At 52.1% G+C, this 24769-nt stretch overlaps 1 protein-coding gene across 1 annotated transcript in view; it reads right to left on the bottom strand.

The window, feature by feature from the left end:
- Window positions 1-1566: 1566 nt before the first annotated feature.
- The window catches only part of MYO1F (myosin IF), a 58209-nt gene continuing 35006 nt past the window's right edge, over window positions 1567-24769 (bottom strand). The window contains exons 15-28 of the mRNA XM_010388844.2: window positions 23921-24006; window positions 21419-21500; window positions 17445-17551; window positions 16996-17094; window positions 16749-16893; window positions 10524-10638; window positions 10261-10430; window positions 7389-7534; window positions 6839-6985; window positions 6508-6656; window positions 5148-5246; window positions 2787-2982; window positions 2530-2699; window positions 1567-2069 (exon numbers count right to left, since the gene is read on the bottom strand). Coding sequence (XP_010387146.2) covers window positions 1993-2069; window positions 2530-2699; window positions 2787-2982; window positions 5148-5246; window positions 6508-6656; window positions 6839-6985; window positions 7389-7534; window positions 10261-10430; window positions 10524-10638; window positions 16749-16893; window positions 16996-17094; window positions 17445-17551; window positions 21419-21500; window positions 23921-24006 — 1788 coding nt within the window. The 3' untranslated portion in view covers window positions 1567-1992. The remainder of the gene's footprint in view (window positions 2070-2529; window positions 2700-2786; window positions 2983-5147; window positions 5247-6507; window positions 6657-6838; window positions 6986-7388; window positions 7535-10260; window positions 10431-10523; window positions 10639-16748; window positions 16894-16995; window positions 17095-17444; window positions 17552-21418; window positions 21501-23920; window positions 24007-24769) is intronic.

The raw sequence follows: 24769 nt of genomic DNA, 5'->3' as shown, positions 1-24769 counted from the left end.
CTCCCGCCTCAGCCTCTCAAGTATCTGGAACTACAGGCGCATTCCACCACGCCCAGCTAATTTTTGTATTTTCAGTAGAGACAGGGTTTCACCACGTTGGCCAGGCTGGTCTTGAACTCCTGAGCTCGGATGATTCACCCACCTTGGCCTTCCAAAGTGCTGGGATTACAGGCATGAGCCTCTCAGAGTGCTGGGATTACAGGCATGAGTCACTGCACCCAGCCCAAAATTCAGGATCTTTAGGCTCAGACCATAGCAGGACTCCCAGCAGGTTCCAACTGCCCTTGCAGGGAGCCCGAGAATGCTCAGACTCCAGCAGGAAATGAGGGCTCTTAAATGTCAGAACTAGTCGTGACCCCAGCTGGGTGAAGACTAAGAGGGCACAGACATAGGATTGGTAGGCAGGGGGCAGGAGTGACCCAGAGTGCATTGAGGGTGGAAGCATGTGGGACCTGCCTCTCTCCACAGGTCCCAGATGGGTTTGGTGGCTGTAGCTTCAAGACTAACAGGACCTGCTGGACCATTTGGGATGCAGTTTCTCGAAGGGAAACTGAGACACATTCTTTCTTTTCTTTTCTTTCTTTCTTTTCTGAGATGGAGTCTTGCTCTGTCGCCTAGGCTGGAATGCAGTGGCGCAATCTCGGCTCACCGCAACCTCCGCCTCCCAGGATCAAGCAATTCTCCTGCCTCAGCCTCCTGAGTAGCTGGGATCACAGGCGCCCACCACCATGCCTGGCTAATTTTTTTTTTTTTTTTTTTTTTTTTTTTTTTTTTTTTTTTTGGTGAGATGGAGTCTCACTCTGTCATCTAGGCTGGAGTGCAATGGCACAATCTTGGCTTACTGCAACCTCCACTCCCAGGTTCAAGCAATTCTCCTGCCTCAGCCTCCCGAGTAGCTGGGATTACAGGTGCCCACCACCACACTCAGATAATTTTTGTATTGTTAGTAGACACGGGATTTCATCATGTTGGCCAGGCTGGTCTCGAACTCCTGACCTCATGATCCACCTGCCTTGGCTTCCCAAAGTGCCGGGATTACAGGCGTGAGCCACTGTGCCTGGCCATGACAATTTCTTTTTTTTTTTTCGAGATCGAGTCTGGCTCTGTTACCCAGGCTGGAATGCAGTGGTGTGATCTTGGCTCATGGCAACCTCTGCCTCCCAGGTTCAAGCGATTCTCCTGCTTCAGCCTCCCCAGTAGCTGGGATTACAGGCAGGCACCACCACACCCAGCTAATTTGTTTTTTTTTTTTAATTTTTAGTAGAAACAGGGTTTTGTCGTGTTATCCAGGCTGGTCTTGAACTCCTGATCTCAAGTGATCCATCTGCCTCCACCTCCCAAAACACTGGGATTACAGGTGTGAGCCACTGCACCAGGACCAAACTGGGACAAATTCAGGCTTTGTGGCCACATATGAATACAAAGCATGGCTCTGTGCAGTCTTGGGTCAGGGAACCTCTTGGAACCTCCATTGTTCCACCTGTAAGATGGGGTCCTTCACAGCTCCTACCGCACAGGGTTGTGAAAACACTGTTCTTTTTGGGCACGTAGTAAGTTAACTCATGCTTTCACCTGGCAAACATTTATTGCCTTAGTGATGACAGAATGAGCAAAGTCACACTTGTCAACGACCCCTCCCCCCAACTGTGCCTGGCACTTTGTCAACAGCACAGGATTCAAGACTCATTTCTTAATCACATGGCACTTGGGAGGTAGATTCTGCTGTTAGTCCCGTTTGACACACGCAGAAATGGAGAATGGGCAGCGGGTGTGATGTTGGGGGAAGACCAGGGCCCAGGGGCGGGGGCTGCAGCACTGACTCACAGACCCAGGGCCTGGGCAGGACTGGAGGCCACAGGACTGGACTTTTAGGCCATTGCAGCCCAGGTAAACGAGGCTCTCACTGGCAGGGCCTGGCTCCCCACCAGGCAGGCAGGCAGGCAGGCAGGCAGACAGGCGGGCAAAAGAGAAGGCAGCATCCCAGGGCCCAACTCAGATCTTCTCCACGTAGTTTCCTGGGAAAAGGCCCTCCTGGCCGTGAAGCCGGCCCTTCCACCAGCCCGAGGAATCTGTGGGAGAGAGGAAAGCTTGAGGTGCCCCTAGCTGGCCTTGGAGAAAGCTTCCATGCCTGCTCTGTCTGTCTTGTTCATGGGGTCTCCCTAATGTTATCCAGGCTGGTCTTGAACTCCTGGGCTTAAGCCATTCTCCTGCCTCAGCCTCCCAAAATGCTGGGATTACAGGTGTGAGCCACTGCATCCAGCCATTTCCACTCTTACAAATTTTTTTTTTTTTGTAGATCTTTTGTAGAGATGGAGTCTTGCTAGGTTGCCCAGGCTTGTCTCAAACTCCTGACCTCAAGTGATCCTTCTGCCTCGGCCACCCAAAGTGCTGGGATTACAGGCATGAGCCACCTCATCCGTCTGTTATCTCTGTTCTCCCGTGGGGAGGGTGTACAGTGGTGGGGTCTGCCTGGTGATGTCAGGGTTCTTACCACTCCCCTCACCACAGCTTCTGCCCTGGTACACACACCTTCCATGAGGATCTCGATGACCTCGTTCACATTGAAGCTCAGCTCGTCCACATCTTGGCCCACATATTGGTATAGGGCCCGGCACCTGGGGCCATGTGTCCGAGGCTGGGGCTTGGGTCGGCCCACACCAGGCACTGGCCGTTGCCCCACACTGCGCTTCCTCTGCATGCTGTGGGCACAGGGGGTTTGAGTCACAGCCCCAGACACTCCCCTACCCCGTGCCCACTTCCTGGGGCTGCCCTCCCACCCAACCTACCCGGCCATGCCCTGGTCAGGCACGTTGAGGAATTCTGTGTTGTGCTCTGAGGGCAGCTGTGCCCGGGGTCGTCTGCTGGCTCCCAGGGATGTGGACGGAGGGCCCCGGGGAGGCCGGTGGGAGCCCCCTCCAGACATGATCTCCAGGGGCAAGGGGCCCCCTCTGGCAGAGGGGGGCACCCCATTGCGATCCATGCCTGTGGCAGGAGCAAGGATAAAGACATGTATTAGGATGATGCTAGGAGGATTTGAGGAGGACTTGGCTCCAAGTTCCCAGTCTGAGGGAGGAGATTGCCACACTCTCAACCCAGTGTGGTAAGGATTGGGATAGACAGAGGGGCTCTGGGGCTAGGAGGCCCTAGACAGAGGCTTTTTTGTTGTTGTTGTTGTTGAGATGGAGTCTCGCTCTGTCACCCAGGCTGGAGTGCAATGGTGCAAACTCAGCTCACTGCAAGCTCCGCCTCCCGGGTTTTTGCCATTCTCCTGCCTCAGCCTCCAGAATAGCTGGGACTACAAGCGCCCACCACCACGCCCAGCTAATTTTTTTGTATTTTTAGTAGAGATGGGGTTTCACCATGTTTGCCAGGATGGTCTCGATCTCCCGACCTCATGATCGGCCCACCTCGGCCTCCCAAAGTGCTGGGATTACGGGTGTGCGCCACCGTGCCTGGCCAACAGAGGCTTTTTAAAAAATAATTTTAAAATTATTTTTTACTTTTATTTGTTTATTTTGAGACATGGTCTCACTCTTGCCCAGGCTGGAGTGCAGTGGTACAATCGTAGCTCACTGCAACTCTGATGTCCTGGGCTCAATCAATCCTCCCTCCTTAGCCTCCTCTTAGGGGCAGCTGGGACTACAGGTATGCTCCACTATGCCCAGTTGATTTTTATAATTTTTAAGGTAGAGATGGGGTCTCACTATGTTGACCAGGCTGGTCTCAAACACCTGGCCTCAAGCAATCCTCCCACTTCAGCCTCCCAACATGCTGGTTTTATAGGCATGAGCCACTGCACTTGGCCTTATTTATTTTTTATTTATTTAGAGAGAGGTTTTGCTCTGTGGCCCAGGTTGGAGTGCAGTGGTGAGATCATAGCTCATTGCAGCCTCCAACTCCAAGGCTCACATGCTATCCTCCCCCTCAGCCTCCTAAATAGCTGGGACTATAGGCACACACCACCTTGCCCAGCTAATTTAAAAAGAATTTTTAGGTCAGGCACAGTGGCTCAAGTCTGTGATCCTAGCACTTTGGGAGGTCAAGGTGGGCAGATCATGAGGTCAGGAGTTCGTGACAAGTCTGGCCAACATAATGAAACTCCATCTCTACTAAAAATACAAAAATTAGCCAGGCATGGTGGTGCACGCCTGTAGTCCCAGCTACTTGGGAGGCTGAGGCAGGAGAACTGCTTCAACCCGGGAGGTGGCGGTTACAGTGAGCCGAGATTACGCCACTGCACTCCAGCCTGGGCAACACAGCGAGACTCAGTCTCAAAAGAAAAGAAAAGAAAAGGCCAGGTGCGGTGGCTCACACCTGTAATCCCAGCACTTTGGGAGGCCTAGGTGGGTGGATCACGAGGTCAGGAGTTCAAGACCAGCCTGGCCAACATGGTGAAACCCTGTCTCTACTAAAGATAAAAAAAAAATTAGCTGGGTGTGGTGGTGCATGCCTGTAATCCCAGCTACTCAGGAGGCTGAGGCAGGAGAATCTCTTGAATCCAAGAGGCGGAGGTTGCAGTGAGCCGAGATTTTGCCACTGCACCCCAGCCTGGGAGACAAGAGTTGGACTGCGTCTCAAAAAAACAAAAAAACAAAGAAAGAGGCTGGGCACTGTGGCTCATGCCTGTAATCCCAGCACTTTGGGAGGCCAAGGCGGGAGGCTCATGAGGTCAGGAGATCGAGACCATCCTGGCTAACACGGTGAAAACCCGTCTTAACAAATAAAAAAAATTAGCTGGGCATGGTGGCGGGCACCTGTAGTTCCAGCTATTCCGGAGGCTGAGGCAGGAGAATGGCATGAACCTGGGAGGCGGAGCTTGCACTGAGTCGAGATAGTGCCACTGCACTCCAGCCTGGGCGACAGAGGGAGACTCCATCTCAAAAAACAAACAGATGTAGTTTGCAGGGCAGGAGTGTAGGGTAGGAGGAGAGAAGATGTCAGTAGTTAGCTGCGTTTGGGTTTTGAAGGGCTCTGAATGCCAAACTAAGTTTAGCCTTTATTCTATGGGAGACGTGGTGCTATCGAGAGTTCTGGACAGAGAAGTAAGTGGTAAACTGTATTTGTTAGATTTCGTTTGCTGAAGGTCTGGTTTAGGCCATGGGACCCACAAAAGACAAGGGAAGATAGCAAGGGACGCAGCTCCTCACCTCTCGGGGGCCCAGGGGCCGCCCGGGTAGGGGCCGCCCGGGTAGGGGCCTGGGACGACCTCCGAGGTCTTCCCTTGGCCATTCCCTTCCGCGTAGGCTCTGAAAGAAGAGTGTCAGGGATTTGAGTGATAGACCACGCTCTTTGCCCCGCCCACAAGTCTAGTCCATTCTGAGGGTACGCCGCACCCCGCCCCCTCAGACTCTCCCATTAGCATCGCCCCTTAGGTACAGGTACAGTGGCTCCGCCCATTAATTGGCCTCGCCCCCAAGTGCCCCACATGTCACTGGCCTTGCTCTTTGGGCCCGCCCACTTTAGGACATTCCTTCATCGCTACCAGGTTCCAGGGTTGCCGCTCTGGCCACACCCCTCTACATTTCTCGCCCCCGCATTGGTCATGTCTTCTCCTTAACAGCCTTTCTCTCTCTCTCTCTCTAGACCCGCCCCTTCCTTGCTGTTGCCCACTCTGGTCCATCCTGCTGGCTCCGCCCCACTGTTTTGATTGGTTTCTTCCATGGTCACGTCCCGCCTCCACATTTCACGCCCACTCATGGGTTGCAGCCTTTCTTTAAAAGTCTCTCTCTGGCCCGGGGCGGTGGCTCACGCCTGTAATCCCAGCACTTTGGGAAGCCGAGGCGGGTGGATCATGAGGTCAGGAGTTCAAGACCATCCTGGCCAAGATGGTGAAACCCCGTCTCTACTAAAACCACAAAAATTAGCTGGGCGCGGTGGCAGGCGCTTGTAATCCCGGCTACTCGGGAGGCTGAGGCAAGAGAATCGCTTGAACCGGGTGGCGGAGGTTGCGGTGAGCCAAGATCGTGCCACTGCACCCAGCCTGGGCGACAGAACAGAATGAGACTCCGTCTCAAAAAAAAAAAAAAAAAAAAGGCCAGGCGCGGTGGCTCAAGCCTGTAATCTCAGCACTTTGGGAGGCCGAGACGGGCGGATCACGAGATCAGGCGATCGAGACCATCCTCGCGAACACGGTGAAATCCCGTCTCTACTAAAAACTACAAAAAACTAGCCGGGCGACGAGGCGGGCGCCAGTAGTCCCAGTTACTTGGGAGGCTGAGGCAGGAGAATGGCGTAAACCCGGGAGGCGGAGCTTGCAGTGAGCTGAGATTCGGCCACTGCACTCCAGCCTGGGCGACAGAGCGAGACTGTCTCAAAAAAAAAAAAAAAAAAAAAAAAACCTCAAAAACCTCAAAAAATTCTCTTTCTCTCTCCCTCTAGACCCTCCCCTTCCTGGCCTTCGTCCACTCTTAACTAGTCTCGCTGGCCCCGCCCTCTCCCTGTCCCTGAAGCCTTCATTGGTCCGCTCTCTTGCCCCGCCTCCTCTGCCCTAGTTCCGCGCAGACTCACTGGAGCTCTTGGGCAGCCCATCACCAACGCTGACGGTGAGGGTCCGACCGCCAACCTTGAGCACCGCCAAGTCGCCGGAGCCGCGGGAGAAGGTCACGCTGCGGGTGCCGCCACCGCCCCAGCCCTCCTTCTTCACCCGGAACTGTAGTCTGTGGGGAAGGAAGAAAGCTTGGGGGCGCAGGCCGGGGTCTCCCGCCCCATCCCACCCTCGCTGTTCCAGGGCAGGGGCGGGGCTGGGGCCGAGGCGCAGTTCGGCAGGGTAGGTGGAGCGGGAGAGGGTGCGCCGCGCCGAGGCCACCCCGAGATGGTGCTGGGGTTGGCGGTGCCGTACGTGTCGCTGAAGGTGAGGGGCAGGGGCCTCCGCGTCGCCTCCTCGAAGCGCTTGCACAGAAGGCTGACGAACTCGGTCTTGAAGACGCTCTCCAGGAAGCTGTCGACGGCGTCCTCTTGGAGGATGAAGAAGTCGTCCTGTCGCGTGCTGGGGAGGGGCGGGTGAGAGGGTCAGGTGGGACACAGGTGAGGGCGACAGGTGAGAGTGACAGGTGAAGGTGGCTGAAGGTGGATTTAGGGAAGGGTCAGCTAAGGGCCAAGTCAGGGGTGACCAGGTAGGAGAAAAAGAGGGATGTGGCAAGGAGTGGGAGAGGTGGTGACAGAAGAGGGCCAGGTGAGGTCTAGTAAGAGGGTAAGGTGCAGGACAGAAGCTTTTTGGCATCTAAGGATCATGAGCATAGGGGGCAGGTGAACATGACAGGTGGGGCCAAGAGAGGGCTACAGGCATGGCACCAGGTAAGATTGTCAGGGTAACAGACGGGGTCACTGGAATGAGGGCAGCCAGGGGACAGATTCGAGTGACTGTGTGGCAGGTAGGGACCTGGCTTCACCTGAGGGAGACTCCCCGCAGAGCCTGGATGTCCAGCTTCTTCTTCAAGACTTCACGCACCTGGCCCTTCTCGGGTCCCTTCTTCACCTTCTCTCGCCCAATCACATACACACACTTGGGCGTCAGGATCAAGTCCCGCTTGATGGGCTGCGGGGATGCAGGATTAGAGGCCGGTGTCTGCATCTGGGCTAGCCTGGCCACAGAGGGCCCACCCCAGGCAGAGGGGTGGTGCTGGCAGGTCAGGTGAGGAGGGTGGGATATCTCCAGGTGAAGGTGTATGAGTCGTCTGTTTGTTTTGTAGACAGGGTCTAACTCTGTAGCCCAGGCTGGAGTGCAGTGGTGCCATCATAACTCACTGCAACCTCCCCCTCCTGGGCTTGAGTGATCCACCTGCCTCAGCCTCCTGAGTAGCTGGGACCACAGGTGCACACCACCATGCCCAGCTAATTTTGGTATTTTTTGTAGAATCAGGGTTTTGCCCTGTTGCCCAGGCTGGTCTTGAACTCCTGAGTTCAAGTAGACTGTCCTCCTTAGCCTCCCAAAGGTTTGGGATTACAGGTGTGCGCCACCACGCCTGGCCATGAGTTGTTATATAAGAAACAGAAGGGCCGGGCGCGGTGGCTCAAGCCTGTAATCCCAGCACTTTGGAAGGCCGAGATGGGCGGATCACGAGGTCAGGAGATTGAGACCATCCTGGCTAACACGGTGAAACCCCGTCTCTACTAAAAAATACAAAAAAAAAAACAACTAGCCGGGCGAGGTGGCAGGCGTCTGTAGTCCCAGCTACTTGGGAGGCTGAGGCAGGAGAATGGCGTAAACCCGGGAGGCGGAGCTTGCAGTGAGCTGAGATCCGGCCACTGCACTCCAGCCCGGGCGACAGAGCGAGACTCCGTCTCAAAAACAAACAAATAAAACAGATTGGGCATGGTGACACACGCCTGTAATCCCAGCACTTTGGGAGGCTGAGGTGGGTGGATCACGAGGTCAAGAGATCGAGACCATCCTGGCTAACACCATGAAACCCCATCTCTACTAAAAACACAAAAAATTAGCCGGGTGTGGTGTCACGCGCCTGTAGTCCCAGCTACTTGGGAGGCTGAGGCAGGAGAATTGCTTGAGCCCAGGAGGCAGAAGTTGCAGTGAGCCGAGGTTGTGCCACTGCCCTCCAGCCTGGGTGACAGAACAAGATTCTGACTCATACACACAAAAGAGCAAAACTGCATCTCAAACAAACAAAAAACCAATCAAACAACAACAAAAACAGAAAGAGGTCAGGTGGGAATGGGTTGGTTGGTTGGTTGCCTAGAAAAGGGTGTTTGGGTCAGTGAACAGGTGCTGGGTAGGTAAGGCAGCTGCTGGACATGGGCGCCCAGGCCAGATGAGAGCACTTAGACCAGGCGAAAGTGCTTGGGTCATGTGACTGTAGCCAGCTCAGGTGAAGGTATTATGGTTCAGGTGAGGGCGTACAAGTCAGGTAAATAGGAGTATCTGGATCATGAGGGGAAGTGAGCAGGTGCGTATCTGAACTCTATGAGTTGTACAGGAAGGCAGGTGCAAGCCGGTTGAGCTGGCCTGCGCTCAGAGTTCTCTGGGTCTAGTGGGGATACCTGTCTCGGTGAAAACATTTCAGGTGATGGTATACAGGTCACCTGAGAGGGCATACCTGCCACATAGACCTGTCCAAAGCAGGTGTGTGGATCAGGTGAGGACACCCAACACTGTATGTCATCCCTGCCACATAGACCTGTCCAAAGCAGGTGTGTGGATCAGGTGAGGACACCCAACACTGTATGTCATCCCTGCCACATAGACCTGTCCAAAGCAGGTGTGTGGATCAGGTGAGGACACCCAACACTGTGTGTCATCCCTGCCACAGAGACCTGTCCAAAGCAGGTGTGTGGATCAGGTGAAGACACCCAACACTGTATGTCTGATGTGTGAGGCTGTACAGATCATGTGAGGAGGCAACTGCCACATAAAACTTGTCCAAGGTAGGTGAGGGTGTCCAGGCCATATGAGAATATCCATCCAGGTAAAGATGGTTTATAGGTTATCTCAGTGTGTACCTGCCACACATAGGCCTCTCTAAGGTGGGTAAGGGTGAGTTACTGGGTTAGGTGACTCTCTGGGACATGAGATGTGGGTGAAGTGAGTGTGTACCTGGCCTGCCCAGGTACAGGTGAGGGTAAACAGGCCAAGTCTGGTGTACTTCTGGACAGGAGAGTCCAGGCTAGGTGATTAGAGTACACCTAGGTTTAGGGCTGTCTGGGGAAGAAGAGGATGTGTCTGTTGGTGGAGGTGCCCAGCTGTCTATCCCAAGCATGAGTGCACCAGTCAGGTGGTGTATCTCTGTAGACGGCACGTACCTATGGACTAGGCTCCCTGGGCCAGGTGAGGGTGTACCTGTGGACAGGTGTATCTGGGCCAGGTGAAGGTATATCTAATTTCCAGGTTGAAGGGAGAGTGTACCTAATGGATGGGCATGTCTAGGATAGGCGAAGGTCGGGGCTTCTGGACAAGGTGAATGAATGTGTGATTGTGGAGAGATGCATCTGGCCAGGGGTGTATCTGACAGGTGTGTCTGGGCTACAAGTGCATGTTTGATGGACAGCTGTGTCTGCCATACTTGAGTGTATACCTGTGGGCAGATATGTCTATGCCATATGAGGGTATACTTGTGATGGAACAGATGGATCTAGTCTGGGGGATCTAAGCCTGTGGGCAGGTGCATGTGGGCCAGGTGAGGGTGTACCTGTGATGGAACAGATGGATCTAGGCTGGGGGATATCTGGCTGTGGGCAGGTGCATCTGGGCCAGATGAGGGTGCCAGGCTGTAGCCAGGGTCTTACCGTGCCCACCCACTAGTGCCTCACCTTGAAGCGGCGGTCGTACTTGGTGACCGAGTCGGCGAAGTCCACCCGCTCCCTCTTGCCCAGGAACTGACGCAGCTCGGGCCGCTCCTCCAGCCCCAGGTAGTCCCCGACGAAGTTCCGGTTGATGCTGTTGCGCCTTCGCTCCTTCTTGTTCAGCAGGATGTTGGAAGCTGCGGGGACAGAGGGTGGAGGGCAGAGCTCCTGACGCAGCTCCTCCAGGTCCTTGCGCCCCAACCCTGCGCTGTTTACCCAAAGCCTCTCACCTTCCTCCCGCATCTCCTCATACTTCCGGACAGCCACGTGGCGCCGCCAGGCCTTCTGGATGGTTCGGGCAAAGCCGTCGAACTTTCGCTCTCGCACCTCCTCCAGGAGGAAAAGCTGGTCGGGGGGTGGGGCAAGGGTGAATCCTGGTGTCTCCCCAGGGCCTGCAGTTCCGGGTTTTCCCTGGGCTTGCCCTACTCACACGCTTTTGCTCACCCATCCCCACAGACGTGCTAATTTTTTTTTTAAGAGGCGGGGTCTTTGTAGTGACACTTATTGAAAAAGAAAAGAAGAAAAAGGGGCCGGGTGCATTGGCTCATGCCTGTAGTCCTAGCACTTCGGGAGGCCAAGGCGGGTGGATCACCTGAGGTCAGGAGTTCGAGACGCGTCTGACCAACATGGTGAAACCCCATCTCTACTAAAAATGCAAAAAATTAACCGAGCGTTGTGGTAGACGCCTGTAATCCCAGCTACTCAGAAGCCTGAGGCAGGAGAATCACTTGAACCCGGGAGGCGGAGGTTACAGTAAGCTGAAATCACACCATTGCACCCCAGCCTGGGCACCAAGAGCGAAACTTCATCTCAAAAAAACGAAACAAAAAAACAAAAGCAAAAACAAACTGGTGACTCACGCCTGTAATCCCAGCACTTTGGGAGGCTGAGGTGGGAGGATCACCTGAGGTCAGGAGTTTGAGATCAGCCTGATAAACATGGAGAAACCCCATCTATACTAAAAATACTAAATTAGCCGGGCACTGTGGCGCATGCCTGTAATCCCAGCTACTCAGGAGGCCAAGGCAGGAGAATCACTTGAATCTGGGAGGTGGAGGTTGCAGTGAGCCGAGATCGTGCCATTGCACTCCAACCTGGGCAACGAGAGCAAAACTTCATCTCAAAAAAAGAAAAAAAGAAACAGACAGGGTCTCGCTCCGTCGTCCAGACTGGAGTGTGGTGGCGCAGTCACAGCTCACTGCAGCTTCAACCTCTTGGGTTCAAGTGATCCTCCCACCTCTCCCTCCTGAGTAGCTGGGACTACAGCTGTGAGCCACCGTGCCCAGCTAATTTTGTAGTGATGTGGTCTTGCCACGTTGCCCAGGCTGGCAAAATTTTTTATCTTCCTCCAAATGACCGGACCTCCCCGTGGGTCTCTCCCCATGTGGGGTACACACTTCTGCATTACATGATAACAGTGGGTCACTAGCTTCAGATCACAGCTGTGCCACTTACTACCTGTGTGCTCTTGCCGGAAACAGTATAACGTCATGGTTTCTCACACTGTTACTAGAGATAGTGTACACCATCTTTGAGGTACACCCCCGTGTCAGAGATGGTAAAAATAGGAACCAGTGTACATCTTGGAAAACCAATAAAATACAGTAAATATGAAAATCTGGCCAGGCGCAGTAGCTCCCGCCTGTAATCCCAGCACTTTGGGAGGCCGAGGTGGGCAGATCACCTGAGGTCAAGAGTTTGAGACCAGCCTGGCCAACATGGTGAAACCCCATCTCTACTAGTAATGTAAAAATTAGCCGGCTGTGCTGGCTCACGCCTGTCATCCCAGCTACTTGGGAGGCTGAGGCAGGAGAATCACTTGAACCTGGGAGGTGGTGGTTGCAGTGAGTGGAGATTGTGCCACTGCATTCCAGCCTGGGCAACAGAGCGAGACTCAGTCCCCCACTTCCCCACCCCCCAGTAAAAGGAAAGAATGAAACTCCATGTGAAAAAAAAAAAAAAAAAGAAAATCTGATTTGTAGGACTGTGATGTGACTGGCAACTGTGTGGTTGGGCAGTGTACAACCTGCACAACCATCTGTGGCAGGCCCAGAAAGGAAGCTTTTGCAGAAAGCAGAGAAAAGGTTTTGTGTTGTAAGAGTCTAGGCCCAGAGGGGACTTAGAGAATGAGTTACATTACAGCAAGTGAAAGTGCAAACTCTGAGAGGAATGTCTACTCATTTGGAATAACAGCAGGTGAACAAGGTGAGGAGCCCACTGGATATTAAAATGCTGTAAATCTATAGTAATAAAAACAGTAGCATGCGTGTCAGAGAATAGAACGATTAACTGGAATAGGACAGATGCTTGAGAAACATCCTAATTCAAAGAGAAACTGTGATCAAAGGGACAATATTGCCAATTAGTGAAGATGGGAAATAATGCAAATACAGGCCGGTGTGAAGGCTCATGCCTCTAATCCCAACACTTTCGGAGGCTAAGATGGGAGCGTCGTTGAGCCCAGGAGTTCAAGACCAGCCTGGGCAACATAGAAAGAACCCGTCTGTACAAAAAATAAACAAAAATTAGCCGAGGGTGGTGGCATGCATGTGTAGTCCCAGCTGCTCCGGAGGCTGAGGTGGGAGGATTCTTTGAGCCCAGGAGGTTGAGGCTGCTGGGAGCTGTGATTGTGCCACTGCACTTCAGCCTGGGAGACAGAGTGAGACCCTGTCTCAGGAAAGAAACAAAAAATCTATATATCTATGTCTATACACATATATACACACATACATACACACACAAAATTGGGCTTTATTTAGGAAAATTAGCACTTCACCCAGAGTGCTTTCACAAGTCCATAGATAGCACATTGCTGCTAAGAGCCTTGCTGCTCACTCTGCTGACCCAAGTAGTTTTCATTTTTTCAGAGACGAGGTCTCTGTTGCCCAGGCTGGAGTGCAGTGGTGTGATCTCGGCTCCCGGGCTCTAGGGATCCTCCCACCTCAGGGGCTCAAGTAGCTGGAACTAAAAAGCACATGCCACCATGCCTGGCTAATTCTTGTATCTTTTTTTTTTTTTTTTTTTTTTTGGTAGAGATGGGGTTTTGCCATGTTGCCCAGGCTGGTCTGGAACTCCTGGGCTCAAGCAGTGCACCAGCCTTGACCTCCGAAAGTGCTGGGATTACAGGCGTGAGCCAGCTTGCCAAGCTTCAGATTCTTCTTCGTCTCCTTCTCCTTCTCCTCCCCCTCCCCTTCCCCCTCCTCCTCCTCCTCCTCCTCCTCCTCCTTCTCCTTCTTCTTCTTTTTTTTTTTTTTGAGATGGAGTCTTGCTCTGTTGCCCAGACTGGAGTGCAGTGGCGTGATCTTGGCTCACTGCAAGTTCCGTCTCCCGGCTTCACGCCATTCTCCTGCCTCAGCCTCCCGAGTAACTGGGACTACAGGCGCCCGCCACCAAGCCCAGCTAATTTTTGTGTGTTTTTTTAGTAGAGACGGGTTTCACCGTGTTAGCCAGGATGGTTTCAATCTCCTGACCTCATGATCCGCCCACCTTGGCCTCCCAAAGTGCTGGGATTACAGGCATGAGCCAGCGTGCCCAGCCTCAGATTCTTCTTTAAAGCCTTTAGGGAGTATGGCCATGCCAGCACCTTGATTTTGGACTTCTGACCTGCAGAACTGTGAGAGAATAAATTTCTGTTGTGTTAAGCCATGGAGTTTGTGGTACTTTGTTTCAGCCGTCCCAGCAAACTATTGTAATATACTTAGGATGCTGGGCCACAAAGGCCAACAGCCAGATACAATGTTTGAGGTTGGCCCGAACCATGTTCCTAAGAAAATCAAAATAGGGGCCGGGCGCAGTGGCTCATGCCTATAATCCCAGCACTTTGGTAGCTGAGGTGGGCGGATCACTTGAGGTCAGGAGAGCAGCCTGGCCAACAGGGTGAAAACCCATCTCTACTAAAAACACAAAATTAGCCGGGTATGATGGCGGGCACCTGTAATCCCAGCTACTTGGGAGGCTGAGGCAGGAGAATTGCTTGAACCAGGAAGGTGGAGGTTGCAGTGAGCCAAGATCGCACCATTCCACTTTAGCCTGGGTGACAGAGCGAGACTCTATCTAAAAAAATAAATAAATAAAAAGATTCATCCCAATATAAAAGACATTTTTGGTTGAGAAAGGCTCCAACTCCACGAAGCTAATTTAATTTCTTGATTACTTTTTAAATATAGCACAGTTAGGCCGGGCGCGGTGGCTCAAGCCTGTAATCCCAGCACTGTGGGAGGCCGAGACGGGCGGATCACGAGGTCAGGAGATCGAGACCATCCTGGCTAACACGGTGAAACCCCGTCTCTACTAAAAAAATACAAAAAACTAGCCGGGCGAGGTGGCGGGCGCCTGTAGTCCCAGCTACTCGGGAGGCTGAGGCAGGAGAATGGCGTAAACCCGGGAGGCGGAGCTTGCAGTGAGCTGAGATCCGGCCACTGCACTCCAGCCCGGGCGACAGAGCGAGACTCCATCTCAAAAATAAATAAATAAATAAATACAGCACAGTTAAACTGTTGGCTATTTTTCTTCTATTTTCCCTTTCTTTTCTTTTCTTTCTTTTTTTTCTCAGAGTCTCACTTTGTCCCCCAGGCTGGAGTGCAGTGACACAATCTCAGCTCACTGCAACCTCTGCCTCCCAGGTTTGAGCAAGTCTCCTGCCTTAGCCTCCCAGGTAGCTGGGATTACAGGCACGTTACCATGCCCAGCTTATTTTGTATTTTTAGTAGAGACGGTGTTTCCCCATGTTGACCAGGCTGGTCTTGAACTCCTAACCTCACTCAGGTGATCCACCATCTTGGCCTCCCAAAGTGCTGGGATTACAGTTGTGAGCCACTGCACCTGGCCTTTTCTTCTATTTTCATTTTACTAAATTTTTTACTTTTTTTGAGATAAGTAGCTCTGTTGCCCAGACTAGAGTGCAGTGGAGCAATCTCGACTCACTGCAACCTCTGCCTCCTGGGTTCAAGTGATTCTCCTGCCTCAGTCTCCTGAGTTGCTGGGATTACAGGTGTGCACCACCACACTCGGCTAATTTTTTGTATTTGTAGTAGAGACGGGGTTTCGCCATGTTGGTCAGGCTGGTCTTGAACTCCTGACCTTGTGATCCACCTGCCTCGGCTTGCCAAAGTGTTGAGATTACAGGCGTGAGCCACCACGCCTGGCTTATTTTACTAAAATTAAACTACTGTTGACCAGGTTAGAGTGCAGTGGCATGATCTTGGCTCACTGCAACCTCCGCCTCCTGGGTTAAAGTGATTCTTCTGCTCAGCCTCCTGAGTAGCTGGGATTACAGGTGTGCACCACCACACCTGGCTCATTTTTGTAATATTAATAGAGAAGGGGTTTCACCATATTGGCCAGGCTGGTCTCAAACTCCTGACCTCAAATGATCCACCCACCTCAGCCTCCCAAATAGCTGGGATTACAGGTGTGAGCCACTGCGCCTGGCCAGTAAAATTATTTTCATCGGGATCATTTTCTTTTCTTTTATAAATATTCAGTCTGTCTTTGTTGCTGATGTTCTTAAAAGATTTTACCACTAAACATCTGCCGTTGTGAATTTCATTATTTCTACCCCGTCCGTCTTCTCCAATCTATAGACTGAAATTTTTGTCTAAATTAAATTTTACTTTATATAGTCTTTGCTGGTGATAGTTATTTTTCTTTTTTCCTTTTTCTTTTTGTCTTTTGTAGAGACAGGGTCTCACTATGTTTCCCAGGCTGGTCTCGAACTCCTGGCTTCAAACCATCCTTCTGCCTCAGCCTCCCAAAGCACTGATATTATAGGCATGAACTACCATACCTGACCTGGTGCTATTTTTTTTTTTTTTTTTGCCTTTTTTCTGTTCTATGTCAAATTTTTTGGTCTGTTTCTTCCAGAGTGTCTCTGTCAGTCTCTTTCTCTCAATCTCTCAATCGTGGTCTTTCTTTTTTTTTTTTTGAGACGGAGTCTCGCTCTTTCTCCCAGGCTGGAGTGCAGTGGTGCAATCTCGGCTCACTGCAAGCTCCACCTCCTGGGTTCACGCCATTCTCCTGCCTCAGCCTCCCAAGTAGCTGGGACCACAGGTGCCCACCACCACGCCCAGCTAAATTTTTTTTGTCTTTTTAGTAGAGACAGAGTTTCATTGTGTTAGCCAGGATGGTCTCAATTTCCTGACCTCGTGATCCGCCTGCCTTGGCCTCCCAAAGTGCTGGGATTACAGGTGCGAGCCACCGTGCCTGGTGATCGCAGTCTTTCTTAATCTCTCGCTCGGTCTCTTACTTTCAGTCAATTAATCTCTCATTGCTTTCTCAATTTCTCTCTCAATCTCTCTCTCAATTTCTCTGTCAATCCCTATCTCTCAATCTGTTTCTCAATCTCTTAATCTCTGTCTCCCTCCATCTCTCTTTCTCTGTCTCTCTCAGTCCCTCTCTATACCTTTCTCTCTCTTCCCCTCTCCCTCCTTCTCTGCCTGTCCCTCAAACACACTCACCGACTCTGGGTTCTTGACAAAGACCTTAGTGCTCCCCATCTGGTACTGGTCGGGCTCCATGTTGACCGCCCGAAGCAGATGCTGGACGCCCTGGCGTTCGTCCCCACGCCACCGCGGCCACGTCTCAGGGGTCAGAATGGCATACCTGGGGGCGGAGGGCTGGGGTGTGGAAGTGCTCGTAACAGACAGGCCTGGCCAGGCATTCTGATGGGGGCAATGGTGAGGGCGGGAGTGGGGGGCTCCTCACCTCTGCAGGAACTTGGCGAACTGGCGGCGGTAGGCGAAGCCGGCTCTGCGCACCCTGATGTTCTCCTTCAGGCCCAGGTATTCCACCTGGTGCTTGACCCTGGTGGGGAGGGTAGACTGAGTCCCCTCGGGGTGGGGAGTCACCAGTCCTGGGGGTGGGCGGGAGGTGCTGGAGTTGGGGGGTCAGGGGGATCTGGATTCATGCTGGGGGAAGTTTAGGGGGTGAGTTCTGTGGTCTGGGGGTGCTTCAGGGGTCAGCCTGGGGACTGAGGGGAGGGATCTTGTCCTGACGGTCCCTTCTGGGGTCAGTTCCACAGGTGGGGGATGGCGGGAGGGGTTGTGCTAGTCCCTGGGTCATCCTACAGGAGGTCGGGGAGGTGTCTAGGTCAGTTCTAGGGGTAATCACAGGGCCTGGAGGGGATGAATCTTGGATTGGTTGTGGGGTGTCACCTGTTCTCCTCCCAGTCTCGGGGCTTCTTGGTCTCGTTGGGTTTGATGCAGCGGATGTAGTGGGGTGTACACCTCATCAGCGTGGCCACCAGGTCATTGGCTTGTTTCTGAGGCAGAAGCGAAGGCAGGGGTGGGTGGGGAGCACAGAGATGGGACCCTCTGACCCCTCTCTTTTCTCCACCCTGGATATAGTCCCAAGAGACAGAGACTGGAGGTGGGTGAGGGCTGGTAATAGAGAAGCCACAGGGGCCAGATGTCCCTGGTCTGTGTGCACCTCCACTAGTGCACACCACATTAGTGGGACTGATGTGCGGTGTCTGCCTGACCCTCGAATCCAAGACGAGGAGCTCTCACATCTACCGCACTCACCACTTAGCTTGGCATATAGTAAGTGCTCAGTAAATGTTTGTTGACTGAGTAACAGAGCCCTTAAGAGCATTTCTTTTTGTCCTTTGGGGAGATAGGTACATTGGGTGTTTTTTTTTTTTTTTTTTTTTTTTTTTTTTTTTTTTTTTTTGAGTTGGAGTTTTCCTCTGTCACCTACGCTGCAGTGCAATCGAGCCATCTTAGCTCACTGCAGCCTCCACCACCCGGATCCAAGAGATTCTTCTGCCTCAGCCTTCCAAGGAGCTGAAGGAGCTGGGATTACAGGCATGTGCCACCATACCCGGGTAATTTTTAGTAGAGATGGGGTTTTGCCATGTTGGTCAGGCTAGTCATGAACTCCTGACCTCAGGTAATCCATCCGCCTCGGGCTTCTAAAGTGTAGGGATTACAGGCATGAGCCACCATGCCGGGCTGGGTGATTTTTTTTGAGACAGTGTTGCTCCGTCACTCATGCTGGAGTATAGAGGTGCTGTCATAGTTCACAGAAGCCTCAGCCTCCTGTGCTCAAGCGATCCACTGCCTCAGCCTCCGGAGTAGCTGGGATTACAGGTCTGAGCCACTGTGCCTGGCTGAGACAAGTACTTTGGAGGTGGGGAACTGTGTGTATACCTGAGAGGTTTGCCTTGAGTTTTGCATTTTGTTTTATTTTTATTTGGAGACGGAGTCTCGCTCTGTTGCCCAGGCTGGAGTGCAGTAGCGTGATCTCAGCTTACTGCAACCTCCGTCTCCCAGGTTCAGGTGATTCTCCCACCTCAGCCTTCTGAGTAGATGGGACTACAGATATGTGCCACCACACCCAGCTCCTTTTTTTTTTTTTTTTGTATTTTTAGTAGAGATGGGGTTTCACCATGTTGGCCAGGCTGGTCTTCAACTCCTGACATCAGTTGATCCACCTGCCTCAGCCTCCCAAAGTCCTGGGATTACAGGCTTGAGCCACTGTGCCTGGCCTTTATTTTATTTTATTTTATTTTATTTTTTATTTTATTTTATTTATTTGAGATAGAGTCTCGCTCTGTCACCCAGGCTGGAGTGCAGTGGCATGATCTCACTCACTGCAACCTCCTAGGTTCAAGCAATTCTCCTGCTTCAACCTCCTGAGTAGCTGGGATTACAGGCACATGCCGGCTAATTTTTGTATTTTTAGTGGAGATGGGGTTTCACCATGTTGCCCAGGCTGGTCTTGAACTCCTGACTTCAAGTGATCTGTCTCACTCAGCCTCTGAAAGTGCTGGGATTACAGGCGTGAGCTACTGCTCACGGTCTGATTTTTTTTTTTTTCTTAAGAGACAAAGTCTCAGCCGGGCGCTGTAGCTCACGCCTATAATCCCGGCACTTTGGGAGGCCAAGGTGGGCGAATCACGAGGTCAGGAGATCGAGACCATCCTGGCTAACATGGTGAAACCCCGTCTGTACTAAAAATACAAAAAAATTAGCTGGGCGTGGTGGCGGGTTCTTGTAGTCCCAGCTACTCAGGAGGCTGAGACAGGAGAATGGCATGAACCCGGGAGGTGGAGCTTGCAGTGAGCCAAGATCGCGCCACTGTGCTGCTGCCTGGGCAACAGAGCGAGGCTCCGTCTCAAAAAAAAAAAAAAAAAAGAAAAGAAAGAGACACGGTCTCACTCTGTTCCCAGGCTGGAGTGCAGGGGCGCAATCATGGCTCACTGCAGCCTTGACCTCCTGGGCTCAAGTGATCCTCCTGCCTCAGCCTCCCGAGTAGCTGGGACCACAGGTGTGCCCTACCATGCTTGGCTAATATTTAATTTACTTTTTGTAGAGACAGGGTCTTGTTTTGTTGCCCAGACTAGACTTGTTGTTACATTCATAGTGACAGAATGGTGGGTGCCAGGGACTTGGAAAGCAGATAGGGAGTATTTCATGGGGACACAGTTTCAGTTTGGGAAGATGAGAAAGTTCTGGAGATGGGTAGTGGTGATGGTTGCACGACCATGTGAATACCACTAACTGTGACCTTAAAACTGGTTAAAATATTTATTTATTTATTTATTTATTCATTTATTTATTTATTTATTTTTTGAGACGGAGTCTCGCTCTGTCGCCCGGGCTGGACTGCAGTGGCCGGATCTCAGCTCACTGCAAGCTCCGCCTCCCGAGTTTATGCCATTCTCCTGCCTCAGCCTCCCGAGTAGCTGGGACTACAGGCGCCCGCCACCTCGCCCGGCTAGTTTTTTGTATTTTTTATAGTAGAGACGGGGTTTCACCGTGTTAGCCAGGATGGTCTCGACCTCCTGACCTCGTGATCCGCCCGTCTCGGCCTCCCAAAGTGCTGGGATTACAGGCTTGAGCCACCGCGCCCAGCCTATTTATTTTTTTTGAGACGGAGTCTCGCTCTGTCGCCCGGGCTGGAGTGCAGTGGCCGGATTTCAGCTCACTGCAAGCTCCGCCTCCGGGTTTATGCCATTCTCCTGCCTCAGCCTCCTGAGTAGCTGGGACTACAGGCGCCCGCCACCTCACCTGGCTAGCTTTTTGTATTTTTTAGTAGAGACGGGGTTTCATCCTGTTAACCAGGATGGTCTCGATCTCCTGACCTCGTGATCCGCCTGTCTCGGCCTCCCAAAGTGCTGGGATTACAGGCTCGAGCCACCGCGCCTGGCCAAAACTGGTTAAAATATTATTAGATAGGCTGGACACAGTGGCTCACGCCTATAATCCCAGCACTTTGGGAGGCCAAGGCAGGCAGATCACTTGAGGTCAGGAGATCAGCCTGGCCCACATGGTGAAACCCTGTCTCTACTGAAAATACAAAATTAGGCTGGGCACAGTGGCTCACGCCTGTAATCCCAGCACTTTGGGAGGCCGAGGCAGGTGGATCACCTGAGGTCGGGAGTTCAAGAACAGCCTGGCCAACATGGTGAAACCCCGTCTCTACTAAAAATACAAAAGTAGCCGGGCATGGTGGTGCATGCTTGTAATCCCAGCTACTCGGGAGGCTGAGGCAGGAGAATCACTTGAACCTGGGAGGCAGAGGTTGTGGTGAGCTGAGATCATGCCATTGCACTCCAGCCTAGGCAACAAGAGTGAAACTCCATCTCAAAAAAAAAAAAAAAAAAAAAATTAAATTAGCTGGGTGTGATGGCACATGCCTGTAATTCCAGCTACTTGGGAGGCTGAGGCAGAAGAATCGCTTGAACCCAGGAAGCGGAGGTTGCAGGGGGCTCAGATCGTGACACTGCACTCCAGCCTGGGCAACAGAGTAAGACTCTGTCTCAAAAAAATAAAAAATAAAAAAATTATTGGATATTATTAAGATGGTAAATTTTATGTCATGTGTATTTTACCACAAATTAAAAAAATGGTAAATGACTAAAGACCAAACAAAAATGTATTAGAATAATGGTCCACTTCTGCACTGAAGGAGTTGATGGAGACCTCCAAGAAGCTGGTTCAAGCCCCCTAAACCCAGACCTGGAGGAAGACTCTGCTGGACAGATGACGTCACAGACAGAGGCAGAAGCCCCAGGATTGGCGGAGAGACAGACATTGGAATGAGAGAAACAGGGTCTGGACCCCAGGCAGGGTGGAACTCAGTCCTCCCCCGGCCTGCTCCCCGTTGTACACCCCAGGCCCACCTTTATCTTGGAGCCGGCAGTGCTGGGGCGCCCCTTCTTGTCTCCATCCAGCTTCTCGGGGAAGAGCATCCGGAGAAAGGCCCTGGGTAGGAGAGGGGAGAGGAGGAGTTGGAGGTATGGCTGGACCTTGGGGTGCCCTCCTCCAGAGGTGGGGCAGCCTCAATGCCACAATGCAAAATATGGTTCTCTCAATGTAGAGGGGAGTTGTGATGGGTGAGATGCGGAAGGTTGGTATTTTTTTTTTTTTTGAGATGGAGTCTCTCTCTGTCACCCAGGCTGGAGTGCAGTGGCACGATCTCGGCTCACTTCAAGCTCTGCCGCCTGGGTTGACGCCATTCTCCTGCCTCAGTCTCCCGAGTAACTGGGACTACAGGCGCCCGCCACCACGCCCAGCTAATTTTTTGTATTTTTAGTAGACACAGGGTTTCACCGTGTTAGCCAGGATGGTCTCAATCTCCTGACCTCGTGATCCGCCCGCCTCGGCCTCCCAAAGTGCTGGGATTATAAGTGTGAGCCACTGCGCCTGGCAGTTGTTTTTTTAATTTGTTTTTTGAGACAGGTCTTCGCTTTGTCTTCCAGATTGGGGGGCATTGGTGTCATCATAGTCACTGCAGCCTGGAACTCCTGGGCTCAAGCCAATGTGTGAATATATTGAATGCCACTGAATTGTACATTTTATTTTATTTTATTTTATTTTATTTATTTCTTTTATTTTTCTTTGCCACAAAAAGGGAACAACATGGATAAATTGTACATTTTAAAATGGTTAATAAGTCTGGGTGCAGTGGCTCACGCCTGTAATCCCAGCACTTTGGGAGGCTGAGGCAGGTGGATCACCTGAAGTCAGGAGTTCAAGACAAGCCTGACCAACATGGTGAAACCCCATCTCTACTAAAAATACAAAAATTAGCCGGGCATGATGGTGGGACGCCTATAATCCCAGCTACTTGGGAGGCTGAGGCAGGAGAATCGCTTGAACCCAGGAGGTGGAGGTTGCAGTGAGCTGAGATAGTGCTACTATACTCCAACCTGGGAGACAGGGCAAGAGACAAAAAAAAAAAAAAAAAAAAAAAAAAAAGACTGTGGTGATGGTTGCACAATTCTGGGAATTTGCTAAACGTCATTGATTTAGATGCTGCTTAATGTGGGTGGATTTAATGGTAAGTCTGCTGAAACCCTAATGTGCACGTGGATCCCTGGGAGATGTGGGTGCATTCTGGTTTAAAGGTCAGGTTAGATTCAAATAGTTCTAAATCTGTTTGTTCAGATTCTGATAGTTCAGAATCAGATGCAGATGCTGATTCTCCAGGTCTGGGGTGGAGTTTGAGATTCTGCCTTTTTTCCCCCTCAGAGATAAGGTCTGTTGCCAAGGCTGGAATGCAGTGGCGCAGTCACGGCTCACTGCAGCCTCCACCTCCTAGGCTCAAGTGATCCTTCCATCTCAGCCTCCTGAGTAGCTGGGACTAATTAATTTATTATTATTATTTTTTTTACTGGCAGAGTACACAAGTAAAACGATTTTTTTTTTTTTTTTAGAGACAGGGGTCTTGCTACGTTGCCCAGGCTGATCTTGAACTTGGGATCTCAAGTGATCCTTCTGCCTAAGGAGATTCCACATTGGAAACAAGGCCCAAGGATGCCCAGGTTGCTGGTCTGGGAACCACATGTCAAAACTTTAAGGATCCCTGTCTTATTACTTTACACCTGATACTACATTCTTTGTGGGTTTTTTGTTTTTGTTTTTTGAGATGGAGTCTCGCTGTCGCCCAGGCTGCAGGCTGGAGTGCAGTGGCGCAATCTCAGCTCACTGCAAGCTCCGCCTCCCGGGTTCACACCATTCTCCTGCCTCAGCCTCCCGACGAGCTGGGACTACAGGCGCATGCCACCACGCCCAGCTAATTTTTTGTATTTTTAGTAGAGACGGGGTTTCACTGTGTTAACCAGGATGGTCTCGATCTCCTGACCTTGTGATCCACCCACCTCTGCCTCCCAAAGTGCTGTGATTACAGGCATGAGCCACCGTGCCCGGCTTTTTTTTTGTTTTGAGAAGAATCTCCCTCTGTTGCACAGGCTGGAGTGCAGTGGCGTGATCTTGGCTCACTGCAACCTCCGCCTCCTGGGTTCAAGTGATTTTCATGCCTCTGCCTTCTGAGCAGCTGGAATTACAGATGCGCGCCACCACACCTAGGTAATTCTTATAATTTTAGTAGAGACAAGGTTTCGCCATGTTGCCCAGGCTGGTCTCAAACTCTTGGCCTGATGTGATTTGACCACCTCGGCCTCCCAGAGTGCTGGGATTATAGGCGTGAGCCACCGCACCCGGTCTCTGGAATTACTTTTTACATCAGAACTAGTCTACAGAAACGCCATCCTGGCCGCACAGCCACTCCCCTTGAGTTTGTGGCGAGATGGCAGCTCTTGGGAAGATGGGGTGGTGCCTGGTCCTCCCTCCATCCCCTTGGGGGGTTGTAGCCGGAGGTCCCCATGCCTATGACCACTCACTGCTCACTGGTCTGCATCAGCTCTATGAGGTCAGAGAAGAGAACGTCTCGGTTCCTCTCGCAGAAGCCGCTGACGTCGTAGGAGACCTGGAGGGAACAGCGCTGAGGACAGTGAGGGACTGAGAGACCTGGCTGGGAGGGTGGGCGCGGAGTGCTTACAGCCCAGGTGGTTAAGGGTTTCCTGGGGCCTGCTGTGGGGTGAGGGGATCGGGGAGTGTCTACAGCGCTGGTTGGGGGGGATCTACAGTTTAGAATAGGGTATGGGAGGTGGGCTTCCTGGAGGGCTGATACTCAAGTTAAGGTTAGAGGATCGTAGCTGTATCCCAGGTCAGAGGTAAGGGGAGGTGGGGGTTACAACCTAGATGATTTGGGAGAGAGCTGCAGTTTGCATCAGAGGCCAGGTGGCGGTGAAAGTTACAGCTCAGATTGGTGGGTGGGGGGCTGCAGCCTGGGTGGGGGGTCCCTGGGAGTCAGAGGTTAGATTGGGTGTCTGTGACCTGGTCAGTCAGGGGCCAGTGTGGGGGCCCTGTGTCAGGATGATAACAGCCCTACCTCAGGGATCCCTGCAGGGGGACTTCAGCCAGGATTGGGGGCTGGAGCTGCTACCAAAGGTTGGGGCTCTCTGTAGTTCCAAGCAGGGCTTTTGCAACCAGGCTGGCGTGCTGTGGCACAATCTTGGTTCACTGCAACCTCACCCTCCTGGGTTCAAGTGATTCCCCTGCCTCAGCCTCCCAAGTAACTGGGATGACAGGCGCCCACCACCACTCGAGAGGCTACAGTCCTGTCCGCTGGGGAACGGGGCTGCAGGCATGGTTGGAGGCCAGTGGATTTCTGTAGCCTTGGATAGGGG

Source organism: Rhinopithecus roxellana, chromosome 8 (genome assembly GCF_007565055.1).
Source record: "Rhinopithecus roxellana isolate Shanxi Qingling chromosome 8, ASM756505v1, whole genome shotgun sequence".
Taxonomy (NCBI): Eukaryota; Metazoa; Chordata; class Mammalia; order Primates; family Cercopithecidae; genus Rhinopithecus; species Rhinopithecus roxellana.
Note: the sequence above shows the minus strand (reverse complement) of the source record. Positions and strands in the feature narration are given on the sequence as shown.